The sequence below is a fragment of the Myxine glutinosa genome, chromosome 1, assembly GCF_964187855.1.
Source record: "Myxine glutinosa chromosome 1, kmMyxGlut1.1, whole genome shotgun sequence".
In the NCBI taxonomy this organism is placed as follows: Eukaryota; Metazoa; Chordata; class Myxini; order Myxiniformes; family Myxinidae; genus Myxine; species Myxine glutinosa.
In genome coordinates, this window is record NC_136261.1 from 63,213,272 (window position 1) to 63,230,008 (window position 16,737).

Below are 16,737 nucleotides of genomic sequence, written 5' to 3' on the forward strand. Positions count from 1 at the left end.
GAGAAATGAGCAGTAAGACAGAGCTGCAAGATACAGTCAGGGTTATGTAAGACAATATAGGAACATGTGCAGTGTTTGACTTTGCTGAATAAGATATCTTTGCACTTTTGCTCCAAGATTGGGTATTGTCTGAGTACCGTACCATTGTGTTATTCCACATTGTAAAAAATTACAGGAAGAAGTGAATAAAAAATTATGCTAAATTAAAAAAGCAATGTCGGGATGACAAATTAGTCTAAAAACGGTCCTAAACAAGATCGGGATGATGTTAATTTAGAGAGTAGCTAAGAGGATTGCCATCCTTCAGCAGTTCTCATCTCATCCTTCAGTACCTTCAGCAGTTCTCAAGTTATCGTGGTAAGGAAAACCTATTACGGAGGTACAGAGTAGATCGACACTCGGTAGAGCGCACATCCCTCCACCAGGCTGAACAGTTTACGTTCTGTGTCCCACTGATAAGTCGGATCTGTATCCGGACCTTAATCAATATATAATCGGCTTGTTCTTGTCACCTACCCGAATCATCATATCGTGCTCGATATCGGTTTTAGGACCAACTCTCTGTGATGAAGAATCAGTTTAAAAATTATCGGATCTGGATCTTCACCAAAATCTAATCAATTCGTCCTTTTCACACACCCAACCTGCCCACCAACTTTTATCCGAATCTGTCCATAACCTTTTGAGATACCCTGCTCCCAGACAGACCGAGACATGGGTGAAAACATAACCTCACTCCATCTTGGGTGGAGGAGGTTAAGATTACCTAATATATTATCGAAACCGTCACTGCCCCAAGTCCCCAAAACTCTTTCTTTCAGCCCTTTAGTGTTATGATATATTCAGACCAATCAAAACGATCATTCGATAGCAAGTCAAGCAACAGAATTCCCACTATCTTTTCATGCACATTGAGATGACGACATGTTGGTCCCAACAGATTGAGACAAAACTATTCTGGAAATACTTAAATACAAATGTAACTGAAAAGAGCATTTAATAAATCATGATTTTCAGTCTGTCCTTGTACACAAAGCTCTAATCTAGTCGATCATGTTTGTACATTTCTCAAAATAAGGAAGTGTAATCATCCAGCTTTGTCCGCTGTGTCAGAATGTCATCCCTTCACATTCATTTCCTGTGGAAAATGATGTGTCATAAAAAGATATTTCACCCTTCCCTTTCCCAGTCTAGACGAGCTGGTTGTTCATTTTTCAGGATCAGTAAAAGCTCGAAGTCCAATAAATAATTTCAGAAGGTTAAAGACGATCGATAATTATTGATCAGAAATTCTTGTGATTTTAACAAATTCTCATTATGTCAAACTCCAACATTCCGCAAGGTCTTCTCCTCACATTCTTCATTCTGCTTCCGTGTGAGTACATTTCCTTATTGCAGTTAAAATACAAAATCTCCTTCATCGAGTCTGAATATAAAAGTACAATTTCATTTTGTAATTGTAAAACATAATGCACATGATCGGACAAATACTACGAAGTTCAGGAATACATGTTCAGCTCGGCATGCGTCGTATATGAGTTCACTTTGCAAGTTCAGCTTTTAACAAAGATCATTCCCTTTCCTCAGACGTTGAAAAGAATTCATGAGCTGGTCATAAACCTGTCTTGGAATGTGTCTTTCAATCCTGACAAATCTCTATCTCTCCGAAAGGACTGTCGGGTAAACCCTCCAATCTACTTTCTTAACAATTCTCTCGAGGAGGTTCATTCATTCATTCAAACTTCTGGGTCTCCATTTTAGACATTATATTTCTCAGTCAAATCGCATTTCAAAGTTGGCATCCAAAGCCACCCACCGACTGAGCATTCTCCATCGTTCAAAGTCCTTCCTTGGCACACCTGTACTTCTATCCAGTGACAAGGCTTTCATCCACAGCTTGATGGAGTACTGCTCTCCCCTCCCTCACATGTTGCTCAGCCTGATTCTGTGCAAACCAAGGCTTTCAGGATCATTGGAATCGCCAACCTGGATTCAGACAGGGTGACTGCCTGGGCCATGCTGTTCTGGCCCTCCCAACAATGGATGAAAGGCCTCAATATCATACGTATCAGGACCGTACCATTAGATAGATCTCGAGCTTTCCATACAGCCTGGCATCCTGCCTTGATCTCCAAACTCTCTGCCTGTGGCATCTCAGGCCATTTCCACAAATCACTTAATGACTTCCTCGACTCCCCGAGCCAATGTTTGGCTCTCAACCGAATCATTTAATCTCCCCTTCTTGTTAAGGCTGGAGTACCCCAAGGCAGTGTTTTGGGCCCATAGTCAGGTTCACCATGTTTTTTCGTTCAAAAATTTTGGAGATTAGCAAAACTATATATTTTTGGAATACTCAGAGCATGAGGAATCCAAAAATTAATGTTGGCATTTGCGTAGACACCTGCATGGCCGCCATTTTGGATTTTCAAAATGGCCGCCATAAATACATAATTTGCCCCAACCCATGCTTCTAGTCAACCTAGAAACTTAATTAAATATGCTAATCCTATGTTTTCTGGGTCAAGAAAACCATTGGTGGGATCATTAGACTTCTAATCCAAACACTTGCTTCACTTTTAGGACTTTCCAGATGACACTCAGGACAGTGATGAAGATCTGTAAAAGCATATTCCTGAACGGTATAGACCGAGTAGATCCTGTGTATAGGACTTATAGTTCAATCTGATACTAACAAGGCTGCTTTCGTGCTTTATAAACCCATACCTATAACTTCAAAGGACTTGCAATATCATGTATTATGTAATACAGTTATATCACAAATATAAAGACAATGGTTTTCAATTACCTTTGTTTGTTGCTTTTATATAATCCTGAGCACTATTTTGAGGCCTTTATTGGATTCCTTGACCCAGAAAACGTAGGATTAGCATATTTAATGAAGTTTCTAGGTTGACTAGAAGCCGAGATCGCGCAAAATATGTATTTTATGGTGGCCATTTTGAAAATCCAAAATGGCGGCCATGCAGGTGTCTGTGCAAATGCCAACATTGATTTTCGGATTCTCCATGCTCTGGTGATTCCAAAAATGTACAGGTTTGCTAATCTCCCAAAATATTGAACGAAATTATATTTGTTAACATAGTGAACCTGACCACAGGGCCTTTTCTTAATTTTCATCAACAATCTCTGACTCTGGAAAATACCATTTATCTTTTTGCTGACAACTCCATTCACGCTCTGCCCTTACACCGCCCATACTTCATATCGGCAGGCTCTCCCCTCTGGGTTGGTACCTCTGCCTCACACCTTGCTCAGCCTGATGCCCTTGAAATGAAGCGCTTCAGGATTATTGCTATCTCCCAGGATGAAGCTGGGTCTTTCGGCCTTTCACTTTTCCATTGCAAACAGATTGATGGTCTCTGTCTTCTCCCACCTCCTTTCTAATCTTGCACCCTCCGCTCTTTCTGTACTTTGTCAGCCCCCCTCACCCGCTCTTGTTTCTGCAGGGCACACACGGCACGCCCATCAAACCCCTTCTGGGAAAACTACCTAAACCCAGGATCACTATTCACCTCCACTCATGTCTCCCTCTGTTTTCTCACCTGTGGAACAAACTTCCACATCCTCTTAAACTCATTCTTCCCTCCAGGTCTTCAATGCAGGTGTTCACCAACATCTCAAATTGTCCCCAATCCGAATCATAACCATTTTCAACCCTCGTTAACCCCCCTCAATCTCAATCCCTCCTCCTTCAAATTTCCAGATTTCCCTCCTGAGAGTTCCCTTCTTTATCCATCTTGTCCACCACATGCATCCTCTCCTGTCGCCCATTCTTCCCGACACACATTGTTTATCTTTCTCCCGCTGTATTAACCTTCAGCTCTGCTATTGGTGCCCCCCCCCCTCCCCCCTTTGCTGTTTATTTTGTCCCGTTGCATCCTGATCCATTCGCTGTACTCGTTCTCGTTCTTCCATGAGCCTCGACGATGGATACAATATTTTTTATATTTCACTTTGTACTTGTCAGATTTCCTCAATACCCTCAATGGTGTTGAAAGGCCACTCTTTCATTGTTGTCCATGAAGAACTTGAACTACGCTGACAATGAACAGACGAGTCTGGATTACAAACACAGAGAAGCTTTTTGCAGTTTCCTCATGTGTATTCCATGAAAACTTTCATGAACCTCACTTGGAGGTTTATCCTTGCTTGTTTTGACTCTCATCAGACACTTGTTATTTTACTCTTGAGCATCATGAATTGATTGAATATTTCAACTTTCAAACTTCCTTCGTTGCTCAGGTTCTTCAACTTGAAATAGCAGGAAGGTTTTCACGAGCTTCAAAATGTCCTCCATTGTTCACTTCATTCCCTCTCTGATCTCAGAAGAACACAAAATAATGAGGGAAAGAAGGAAGAAAATGAACAAAGCCCAAATCATCACTCAGGTACTCTTGCGAGTCTTCGTTGGCTTCTCCGGAATCCTCCCAAAGCTCTACTTGAGTTGACATTGTACAAATCATCTCTTAACATCAGACCATTTTCAGCTTTTCGAAGCTGCTCCATGCGCTCACGCTTTCGAAGCTAAGTGATCCTTCTCAATTGTGTTTTTGTTGAGACTGTATCTATCTTTCGGTGTATGTACCTATAGCGTATCTTTTGGAAAATTTTCGGTGCTAATTTTTCGTACATGTATACACAATCGTCGGTTAATGCGTATCGAGTATTCTGCGGCCTAGTACTCGTAGGCTTGGTCTACCGTACCGTCTCCGACCTTGTGGTTTTGATTTCTCTCAGCGATTCGTCGAATGCGCTGCATTTATTTTCGTTCTCTGGTTCGTCCCAGTCGTTCACCCCATACCTCCTTGTTTAATATCTCTTCTCAAAAAAAAAAAAAACCCCAAAAAATATTTCCTTCCCAGGTGTTATTCGTTTATTTGTTGTTCTTTTTTGTTCGTTCGTTCTTCGTTCGCGATCACGCGATCACGTGATTAGAAATGTATAATCTCTCCTGTGGACAACTATTTTCTCTCATATATTATAACACAGTTTTCTTCTTTTCCTACAAAAGGATGCTTTCGTCTTGCTCACCAAATCTATTCATTCCAAAAAATATATATAATACCATCTCTTACAGTTCCTCCTTTCTACATTCCCTAAACTATCCAGAACTCCACCCCTCCTTCAGTGTCCTCAAACATATTTTTGACTCGAAGGTCTCAAACTCATTTTGCAAAAAATGTTCGTTTCCCATGAATCGTACATTTTTCAAAATCCAATCTCACCCCTCCCCTCCAAATCCTCCCCATCACCCATCCCTTTCAAATCTCCCCCTTTGCCCCTTCCCTCCCCTCCCTCCTAAACTCCCCCCACACCCCTCCCCTCCGAGACTCTCCCTCGCTCCTCCCCTCCTAGACTCCCCTCTCACCCCTCCTCCTCAAAGCATCCTCCCTGCTTCTTCCCCCTTCCAACTTTCACCTTCATCTCCCCCAACCTTCTGCCTCGCTCTTCCTCCTCCTCAAATAACACCTCACTGTGCCTCACCCAATCTCCATCAAACCTTTTGTCCGCCCCATTCTTCCCTTTCTCCAAGCTATTCTGAAATCTCTGAAATCTCTGACACACCTTCAACAGCTCTCCCTACCTCTTCCTCCTCTTCCACATCTTACCCTACCCCTCCCTCCCCCCTGTTCTGGACCCGATGCTCCCCCTTCCTCTTCATTAACGGTATGGACCTCAAACATCCGGGGCCTTCGCTCAAACTTGACTGATCTCTCCATACAGGTTGCTTCTGACAAACCAGATGTGATCTGCTTAACAGAAACTTTCCTCCTTCATGATGTCTCTGATGCATTGGTATCTCTCCCAGGTTACTCCCTCTTCCGGTATGATAGACCTGAGCCTCGTCCTGGAGGTGGGGTTGCTATCTTTATAAAAAAACTCTCTTCCTCACTCGCCCTCCACTGCCCTCTCTCCACCTCACCCCCAGGAATACCTTTGGCTACGGCTTTTTTTTTTTTTTTTTTTGTATACTGAATCGAGGCTCGTGAAAGAGCTAACATTTACTTCACAAACAAGTCGACCAGACAAACAAAATACACAAAAAGAGGGAGCGGAAGTGGTATATGTGGTATATGTTGAAAGTGAACAACCAGTTAATAATAAAGTCATGACCTTTTGTAAAACCTGTTTCCGACCATTGGCGTCTTGAGTCTCACCCACCACTTCCACGACAATCTGGAGGCACCACTGGAATTTCGAGTGGACGTCGCCAAGGTAAGAATAGCGTCTTGGGGACTGTCCATTATGAAATATGAATTCTGAAGATGGTGGGATGTGTGTGTGGGGCTTGCATTCCATAGGTAATCCAAGGAGTGTAAACGTATTTTTTGTCACGACTGTCCGAGGTAAAAGGCACGGATGGAACGGTTTTAATGATTCTATTATTCGTGGGCTTGCGAGGATATGTACAGTATACGCTGGGTATTAAAAGCCTTACTCTGGTCTGCAGGCAAATCGGCTCATGAAGTGCACCATGAGGCGATTTGTTTGCCGGTTCGGTAAGGTCCGTACACGTGTACAATCGTGTACACCCGTTTAAAATAAATAAATAAATAATTTTTTTTTTCAGTTTTCCCGCCATGGCTAAAACTCGTTTGATTACAATATAAATTAATGACAGACAACGCCACCTCATGCCGGTCCAGAATTATTGTGAAAGATGGCGATTGGATGAAAATTGCATACCGACACACCCTCACTGTCCCTCATTGTCCCTCATGTTCATTCCGGCTACCTGTCTCTTGCTCCCGCTCCTTCCCCTCCCTCTAGTTCCCATTGGTGGACGTTTTGCGAGAAGCAAAGCGTTTTGCAGGAAGCTTCCAGGAAGCAAAACCAGTGCTGTTGTGTTTTTTTTTTGACGAAATTTGTCAGACAGATAGCATGGGTGAATCGGATAAAATTGAGGATTCTTGAAATTGTTGCTGACTTCTGGCCTATGTGGAACAAAATAGTTGTTGGTTGAACTACAGACTTGGCATTTAATATGGAATATATATTTTTTCTTGACTTGGGTTTACTTTCTTAACTCAGTATATCAATCTGGTGAGTTTCTTTTACGCTTTGGTGATTTATTTGTTAAAAGAACCATGTCACTGATTGTCTGTGGCAGCAAGAAGTCAACAACAGGATTATATCACAGGTGGCGTGGCAAAATGTACGGACAGGTGCATTTGATGATTGACTTCTCAGACAGAGATAAAGATGATATTCAGACACATAGAGAGAGACAGACAGACAGACAGAGAGAGATAGACAGAGAGAGACAGAAAGTGAGAAAGAGAGACAGACAGAGAGAGATAGACAGAGAGAGACAGAGAGAGAGAGACAGAAAGAAAGAGAGAGAGACATAGAGACAGACAGATAAAGATGATAGTCAGACACATAGAGAGAGACAGACAGACAGACAGAGAGAGACACAAAGAAAGAGAGAGAGACATAGAGACAGACAGAGATAAAGATGATATTCAGACACATAGAGAGAGACAGACAGACAGACAGAGAGAGATAGAAAGAGAGAGACAGAAAGTGAGAAAGAGAGACAGACAGAGAGAGATAGATAGAGAGAGACAGAGAGAGATAGACAGAGAGAGACAGAGAGAGAGAGACAGAAAGAAAGAGAGAGAGACATAGAGACAGACAGAGATAAAGATGATATTCAGACACATAGAGAGAGACAGACAGACAGACAGACAGACAGAGATAGACAGAGAGAGACAGAAAGTGAGAAAGATGATATTCAGACACATAGAGAGAGACAGACAGACAGACAGAGAGAGATAGACAGAGAGAGACAGAAAGTGAGAAAGAGAGACAGACAGAGAGAGATAGACAGAGAGAGACAGAGAGAGAGACAGAAAGAAAGAGAGAGAGACATAGAGACAGACAGATAAAGATGATAGTCAGACACATAGAGAGAGACAGACAGACAGACAGAGAGAGATAGACAGAGAGAGACAGAAAGTGAGAAAGAGAGACAGACAGAGAGAGATAGATAGAGAGAGACAGAGAGAGATAGACAGAGAGAGAGAGACAGAAAGAAAGAGAGAGAGACATAGAGACAGACAGAGATAAAGATGATATTCAGACACATAGAGAGAGACAGACAGACAGACAGAGAGAGATAGACAGAGAGAGACAGAAAGTGAGAAAGATGATATTCAGACACATAGAGAGAGACAGACAGACAGACAGAGAGAGATAGACAGAGAGAGACAGAAAGTGAGAAAGAGAGACAGACAGAGAGAGATAGACAGAGAGAGACAGAGAGAGAGAGACAGAAAGAAAGAGAGAGAGACATAGAGACAGACAGATAAAGATGATAGTCAGACACATAGAGAGAGACAGACAGACAGACAGAGAGAGATAGACAGAGAGAGACAGAGAGAGAGAGACAGAAAGAAAGAGAGAGAGACATAGAGACAGACAGATAAAGATGATAGTCAGACACATAGAGAGAGACAGACAGACAGACAGAGAGAGATAGACAGAGAGAGACAGAAAGTGAGAAAGAGAGACAGACAGAGAGAGATAGACAGAGAGAGACAGAGAGAGAGAGACACAAAGAAAGAGAGAGAGACATAGAGACAGACAGATAAAGATGATATTCAGACACATAGAGAGAGACAGACAGACAGACAGAGAGAGATAGACAGAGAGAGACAGAAAGTGAGAAAGAGAGACAGACAGAGAGAGATAGACAGAGAGAGACAGAGAGAGAGAGACAGAAAGAAAGAGAGAGAGACATAGAGACAGACAGAGATAAAGATGATATTCAGACACATAGAGAGAGACAGACAGACAGACAGAGAGAGATAGACAGAGAGAGACAGAAAGTGAGAAAGAGAGACAGACAGAGAGAGATAGACAGAGAGTGACAGAGAGAGAGAGACAGAAAGAAAGAGAGAGAGACATAGAGACAGACAGAGATAAAGATGATATTCAGACACATAGAGAGAGACAGACAGACAGACAGAGAGAGATAGACAGAGAGAGACAGACAGAGAGAGATAGACAGAGAGAGACAGAGAGAGAGAGACAGAAAGAAAGAGAGAGAGACATAGAGACAGACAGATAAAGATGATAGTCAGACACATAGAGAGAGACAGACAGACAGACAGAGAGAGATAGACAGAGAGAGACAGAGAGAGAGAGACAGAAAGAAAGAGAGAGAGACATAGAGACAGACAGATAAAGATGATAGTCAGACACATAGAGAGAGACAGACAGACAGACAGAGAGAGATAGCCAGAGAGAGACAGAAAGTGAGAAAGAGAGACAGACAGAGAGAGATAGACAGAGAGAGACAGAGAGAGAGAGACACAAAGAAAGAGAGAGAGACATAGAGACAGACAGATAAAGATGATATTCAGACACATAGAGAGAGACAGGCAGACAGACAGAGAGAGATAGACAGAGAGAGACAGAAAGTGAGAAAGAGAGACAGACAGAGAGAGATAGACAGAGAGAGACAGAGAGAGAGAGACACAAAGAAAGAGAGAGAGACATAGAGACAGACAGATAAAGATGATATTCAGACACATAGAGAGAGACAGACAGACAGACAGAGAGAGATAGACAGAGAGAGACAGAAAGTGAGAAAGAGAGACAGACAGAGAGAGATAGACAGAGAGAGACAGAGAGAGAGAGACAGAAAGAAAGAGAGAGACATAGAGACAGACAGAGATAAAGATGATATTCAGACACATAAAGAGAGACAGACAGACAGACAGAGAGAGATAGACAGAGAGAGACAGAAAGTGAGAGAGAGAGACAGACAGAGAGAGATAGACAGAGAGAGACAGAGAGAGAGAGACAGAAAGAAAGAGAGAGAGACATAGAGACAGACAGAGATAAAGATGATATTCAGACACATAGAGAGAGACAGACAGAGAGACAGAGAGAGATAGACAGAGAGAGACAGAAAGTGAGAAAGAGAGACAGACAGAGAGAGATAGACAGAGAGAGACAGAGAGAGAGAGACAGAAAGAAAGAGAGAGAGACATAGAGACAGACAGAGATAAAGATGATATTCAGACACATAGAGAGAGACAGACAGACAGACAGAGAGAGATAGACAGAGAGAGACAGAGAGAGAGAGAGACAGAAAGAAAGAGAGAGAGACATAGAGACAGACAGAGATAAAGATGATATTCAGACACATAGAGAGAGACAGACAGACAGACAGAGAGAGATAGACAGAGAGAGACAGAAAGTGAGAAAGAGAGACAGACAGAGAGAGATAGACAGAGAGAGACAGAGAGAGAGAGACAGAAAGAAAGAGAGAGAGACATAGAGACAGACAGATAAAGATGATAGTCAGACACATAGAGAGAGACAGACAGACAGACAGAGAGAGATAGACAGAGAGAGACAGAAAGTGAGAAAGAGAGACAGACAGAGAGAGATAGACAGAGAGAGACAGAGAGAGAGAGACAGAAAGAAAGAGAGAGAGACATAGAGACAGACAGAGATAAAGATGATATTCAGACACATAGAGAGAGACAGACAGACAGACAGAGAGAGATAGACAGAGAGAGACAGAAAGTGAGAAAGAGAGACAGACAGAGAGAGATAGACAGAGAGAGACAGAGAGAGAGAGACAGAAAGAAAGAGAGAGAGACATAGAGACAGACAGAGATAAAGATGATATTCAGACAGATAGAGAGAGACAGACAGACAGACAGAGAGAGATAGACAGAGAGAGACAGAAAGTGAGAGAGAGACACAGACAGACAGAAAGAGAGACAGACAGAGAGAGAACATTTTTGGGAACGTTTTTCACATTACTTTCCTGCAACATTGAAATAATGTTGTTGTAAAACGTCTCCACAACGTCGCTACAACGTTTCACTTTCGTTGTTGCAACGTTTTGCTCCAACGTTTTGGGAACATTTAAATGTTGGGTTTTGCTGACGTTTCCACAACGTCGCCACAACGTTTCACTTTCGTTGTTGCAACGTTTTGCTCCAACGTTTTGGGAACATTCAAATGTTGGGTTTTGCTGACGTTTCCACAACGTCGCTACAACGTTTCACTTTCGTTGTTGCAACGTTTTGCTCCAACGTTTTGGGGACACTCAAATGTTAAGTAAATCGGATAAGAAATTCACGAGTTATTTAATTATTAGCGATTAATGAAGTACTTATTTAATTAATTACATTTCTTATTACATTACAGTAATTACATTACAGTAATTACCTGAGGTAATTACAGTAATTACAGTTCCGGTAATTACAGTAATCATTACAGTAATTGCAGTAATCTTATTACAGTAATTACATTACATTAACTCAGGCACCTTTTGAGTAAGGAAGCTGATATTTGGACATGACACTGACCAAGTGATGTGGCTGTCAAGGAAAATTTTGATTTATTGATTAATCATTTAATAAATTAACTCGTTGATTTATAAATGACTTATTTAATTAAAATTCCTCAGAGATACATCTTCGGATGAAATACTTGCAGATTGGTTATGCTATGAGCCAATTGATTAAGGAAAATATTTTGTGATGGCCATATTGGCAATTTCGTGGCCATATTCGTGGCAACTCAGTTAGTGCCACTGCACCTTTAAAATGCATCCCTGCGTTCATTTTTCGATCGATTGAGTTGAAATTTTGAACAATCGGATCTGGACTGTCGTTGTTAACGACTCTAGCACGCACCCGTCCAATCAGGATGGAGCGGTATGGTCCCCGGATTATCACTGCCCGCAGTTTTAATTAGTTTTACTTTTTCTCTTGGTCATATAATTTGGAAGACATGCATGTCATGATATAGGAAATGTTTGTTCTGTTGAACGGAATAAATGTTGTTTATTTGTGTGGGTGGGTATTTTTGTGTATTTTGGATATATTTTCACGACTAATTCCAGTTAACATCCTGCAAATTTGCTCGTTTGCTGGCCGAGTCGAAATTGCGTTGAGTTCCTATGGCATGCGCCATTAAAAGCGCTGTGTAATGGTTGAGCTCCCTTTATTTCGTTTTGGTCACGCAGATGAGCAGACAAAATGACAATGCTGCGGCTGGAGCAGTAGAAGCGATGTTTTTAATTGAAACGATGTAATGAGTAATTAAAAGTGGGAGGGGGCAACACCACGCATACCTCTTTTAAGGTGTGTATAAACCCTGGAATATTTCAGCAATCAATACAATGCTGAAACTATGTAAGTAATTTAATGAGTAATTTAATGAGTAACTGAATGAGTAATTTAATGAGTAACTTAATGAGTAACTTAATGAGTAATTTAATGAGTAATTTAATAAGTAATTTAATAAGTAATTTAATGAGTAATTTAATGAGTAACTTAATGAGTCACTTAATGAGTAATTTAATGAGTAATTTAATGAGTAATTTAATGAGTAATTTAATGAGTAATTTAATGAGTAATTTAATGTGTAATTTAATGAGGAATTTAATGTGGAATTAAACGTGGTAGGTGGGCAACACCGCAAAGCATACCTCTTTTAAGGTGTGTTCAAACCCATGAACATTTCAGCAATCAATACGATGCTGAAATGATGTAATTTAATTGAACGTGGTAGGTGGGCAACACCGCAAAGCATACCTCTTTTAAGGTGTGTTCAAACCCATGAACATTTCAGCAATCAATACGATGCTGAAATGATGTAATTTAATTGAACGTGGTAGGTGGGCAACACCGCAAAGCATACCTCTTTTAAGGTGTGTTCAAACCCATGAACATTTCAGCAATCAATACGATGCTGAAATGATGTAATTTAATTGAACGTGGTAGGTGGGCAACACCGCAAAGCATACCTCTTTTAAGGTGTGTTCAAACCCATGAACATTTCAGCAATCAATACGATGCTGAAATGATGTAATTTAATTAAACGTGGTAGGTGGGCAACACCGCAAAGCATACCTCTTTTAAGGTGTGTTCAAACCCATGAACATTTCAGCAATCAATACGATGCTGAAATGATGTAATTTACTGTGTAAGATGGTCGACCTTGGGTTTGTTTGGGTTTTGTTGTTTATTTTTGTGGGTGGGTATTTTTGTGTATTTTGGATATATTTTCACGACTAATTCCTGTTAACATCCTGCAAAATTTGCTCGTTTTTCTGGCCGAGTCGAAATTGCGTTGAGTTCCTATGGCATGCGCCATTAAAAGCGCTGTGTAATGGTTGAGCTCCCTTTATTTCGTTTTGGTCACGCAGATGAGCAGACAAAATGACGAATGCTGCGGCTGGAGCAGTAGAAGCGATTTTAATTGTTCAATGATTATTCGATATTGTTATGACTTATTGTCAATAGGTATACTAAGTGGCCATGAGGTAGCCTGTTGCTATGTACAGTTTTATTCTATTGTTGATTATACCACATAGCTGTGGTGATAAAGGAAATGTTCGTTTTAAATAGATGATTATGATAGGACCATGACTATAAAATCATGATGATTATTATGAATGATATCATAGGGTTCAAATGCAGAATGATTGCATGAACTTGGGAAAGAACTTTCAAGCCCTATGGGATAAATTGGGTGTTACAAGCGATGGAGTTTCAAAATTTAGCATGATTGAAGGAATTTTACAGTCTTATTTCAGGAGTTTTACGAAATTTATATTGCCAAGAGATTTGGGTACTATTAAAGAAAAATGATGAGATATTTCTCCCAAAGAACTTTAATATCTGCCATCCATTTTGGCGGTCTCACGAATGAAGGATGAGTTGCCTTTAGTGGTTGCAAAGAAAATTTGTGGAGACCAGGCAAAATGGGGAAATATGTCAGATATGACCCTAGGACAGGACGGTGATTCATCAATTGACATGAGGTATGAACCAGAGGTGACGACCGATGAGATTCGATCTCAGTCAATGGATGGACCTGTCCTGACATCATTGGGGAAAGGGCTTATGCAAGGAGTCATCCAAAATGATTAATTTGATTTATTGATGAATATTGATGAATTAATTGAAATTGAATAATTGATTGAATTGTTGATTGATTGAATTTAATTGAATAAATTTAACTGGATAAATTGAATTGAATAAATTAAATTGAATATATTGATCGTTTGATTGATGAAAATGCGGTCTCAAGAAAGAAGCTTTAATATCTTTGTGAGATATTATCAATGTGAAGACAACCTGAGAAAATTGAGCAAGGTGGTGAGTTTATATATAGATATATATGTGCGGTTACCATTGTATGATTTCCCCTTCAACAGAGCAGACACCTTAGGATTCACCCATTTCATACTGACCCTTTGGCTCATCTGCAAATACTGATCTGTGAGATTGGATTGTGCAAAAGCCACAGGTGAGGGAGATTCTCTGGAAATCACCATTTGAACAGGTGGAGAGATCCTTCCTGGAGGTACGAGTGAAGCTTTAGAGGAACAAACTACAACACATCCAACGCTACTTTGATAAAAGGCAGAATGGGAAATGGAGCCTGCAAGAATACACAAGGACAACCAGAGATTCCACAAAAAGGTACTTGTACACATCATATGTACGACCGTTATGGTGCCGAAGCTATAAGGCAGGTCGAGAATTGGTATTTGTGGACAAAGGGACATGATGAGGAGTTTCCAAGAGATGGTACATTTGAGCGAAGTCGATTGGAAAGATTGGAACAAAGATTGAAAGCCAGGAAGAGACAGAATCTAACAGTAGACTGGCTTGTATTCCATCTTTGGGATGGTGAATCCAGACAACGGGAACAGCAAGAACGGATAACGGATCTAGAACTTAAAATAAAAAGGATACAGGATACAGTGGAGGAGACAAATGCACAACTGCCCTCGAAATGAGGAATGAAAGGGACAGTTGTCCCATCTGATTTCCAGTTGTCTCCCCAAAAAGGACGGTACAGAGAATTTTTTCGTGTTTCAGGAGATAACGAGAGATTGCAGTGGCAACTCAGGGATGTAGAGATGCAGCCCAGCAATACAAGTGCACAGGTGCACAGACCAGGCAACGACAGAAACCGGTGTTTCAAGTGTGGACGGATGGGACATTGGAAAAGAGGATGTCCATATACCAAAAGGAAGACAAGTTCATAGGGTAAACCAAGATCAAGGGTACCAGTGCTGACCGATACCTCAGACAATGATTAGGCCTTCATTGTGACAAATCCCAAATGACGATTGGCCTCAACAGATTAGATTACTGGACAAACATGAATAACTGTCGATGATTCTTGTGTCTGAAAAGGTTTTCGGAGCAAGAATTATTCATTTTTTCTTTTTTGCTTGTAAGCAAATTAGTAATTAATTGATCAAATGCCGAAATTGGATCTTTTATGTTGGGCACAAAATTTTAAATTTACAAAGTTGGAACAATTGCTTTGCACAATTTTTGAAACCAAGTGACAAGGGTCACATGATGATCAGGTGGGAATTTCGGACTAGTGTTCCGCATGATTGATAGGTCAGTGGTCGACTGACATGCAAATGGGTGTGTAGTCAAATTTGGATAAATTATGGTGGGAACTGAAAGGGTATGTTCAATGTGACATCATAGGGGTTTTCTAAAAATAAACTTTTTGGTCCATTTGCGTATTAGCATTTATAAAATTGAAGGACAAATTTTATGAAAATGAAATAAAACTGACACCCAACCTGATCTGTAAATAATGGTTCCAACGCAAACAAATATGCATAATGCATGCGTGTGTGTGTGTTTTGTGTATCAATGTTTGTGTTTGTTGTTTTTGTTTTTGTGTATCAATCTTACAAGATTGTTGACACCGACAGTGTGCCTTGTCTGAAAAATAGATAGTTCCATGGGGATGGGATCGCATATCGAGAGAATTCATAAAAATAAAAAATAAAAAAATAGAAATATAATTTGATTATGAAAATTATCACTTTTGTCAAGGGAGATGGAGAATAAAGATTTGATTTGCTGAGTTATGAGCAGCTATTCATTAATAAAAAAAATTGGAAGTAATCTTGGGATTCCATTGTGATCGAATTTATATGAGAATCAAAGCTATTTATGGATATGAGCTTCATAAAAATGTGGGAGTACAAAATTAGCCAAATTTTGGAGAGGTCTTACACTGACTTCCCAGAGTACTCTGCTCATGGATTTTTATATACTAGGGCATGCCCGTACTATATATATATCTAAAATTATATCCCCCCCCTCTATTTGCATGAAATGGTTTGGTCCATTCGCAAAGCCAAAGCGAACGGCTTGCGAGTACGGTGACAATCCCCCCCCCCCCCTCTATTTACATGAAATGGTTTGGTCCATTCGCAAAGCCAAAGCGAACGGCTTGCGAGTACGGTAGAACCCCCCCCCCCCCTCTATTTACATGAAATGGTTTGGTCCATTCGCAAAGCCAAAGCGAACGGCTTGCGAGTACAGTAGAACCCCCCCCCCCCCCTCTATTTACATGAAATGGTTTGGTCCATTCGCAAAGCCAAAGCGAACGGCGAACGGCTAAATCGCCATAGCTCGCTAACTACTTGTCCGATTAATATGAAACCTTGAAAAGGCACATCCTCGGGTCCCCAGCAATATACCTGGCAAGTTTCAAGTATATCGGACCCGTGGTTGTCGAGAAACAGCGGTCACAGACAAACACACAGACACACAGACATACACACAGACACACAGAGATTACTGGAATTATAGATAGATATAAACTTGAATTTTATCAGCATATAAATTGTGCTGTATGTATGGATGTGGTTTAGGCATAGATGATATGGGAAAATAGTAAAGAAAA

At 40.7% G+C, this 16,737-nt stretch overlaps 1 protein-coding gene across 2 annotated transcripts in view; it reads left to right on the top strand.

Moving 5' to 3' along the window:
- The first annotated feature begins 1,172 nt into the window (after nt 1-1,172).
- LOC137424676 (T-cell surface glycoprotein CD4-like) overlaps nt 1,173-16,737 on the top strand; it is an 88,689-nt gene continuing 73,124 nt past the window's right edge. The window contains exon 1 of one of the 2 annotated variants that reach the window (XM_068112394.2): nt 1,173-1,375. In XM_068112394.2, coding sequence (XP_067968495.2) covers nt 1,318-1,375 — 58 coding nt within the window. In that variant the 5' untranslated portion in view covers nt 1,173-1,317. The remainder of the gene's footprint in view (nt 1,376-16,737) is intronic. The other variant, XM_078772425.1, reaches the window with a different exon arrangement.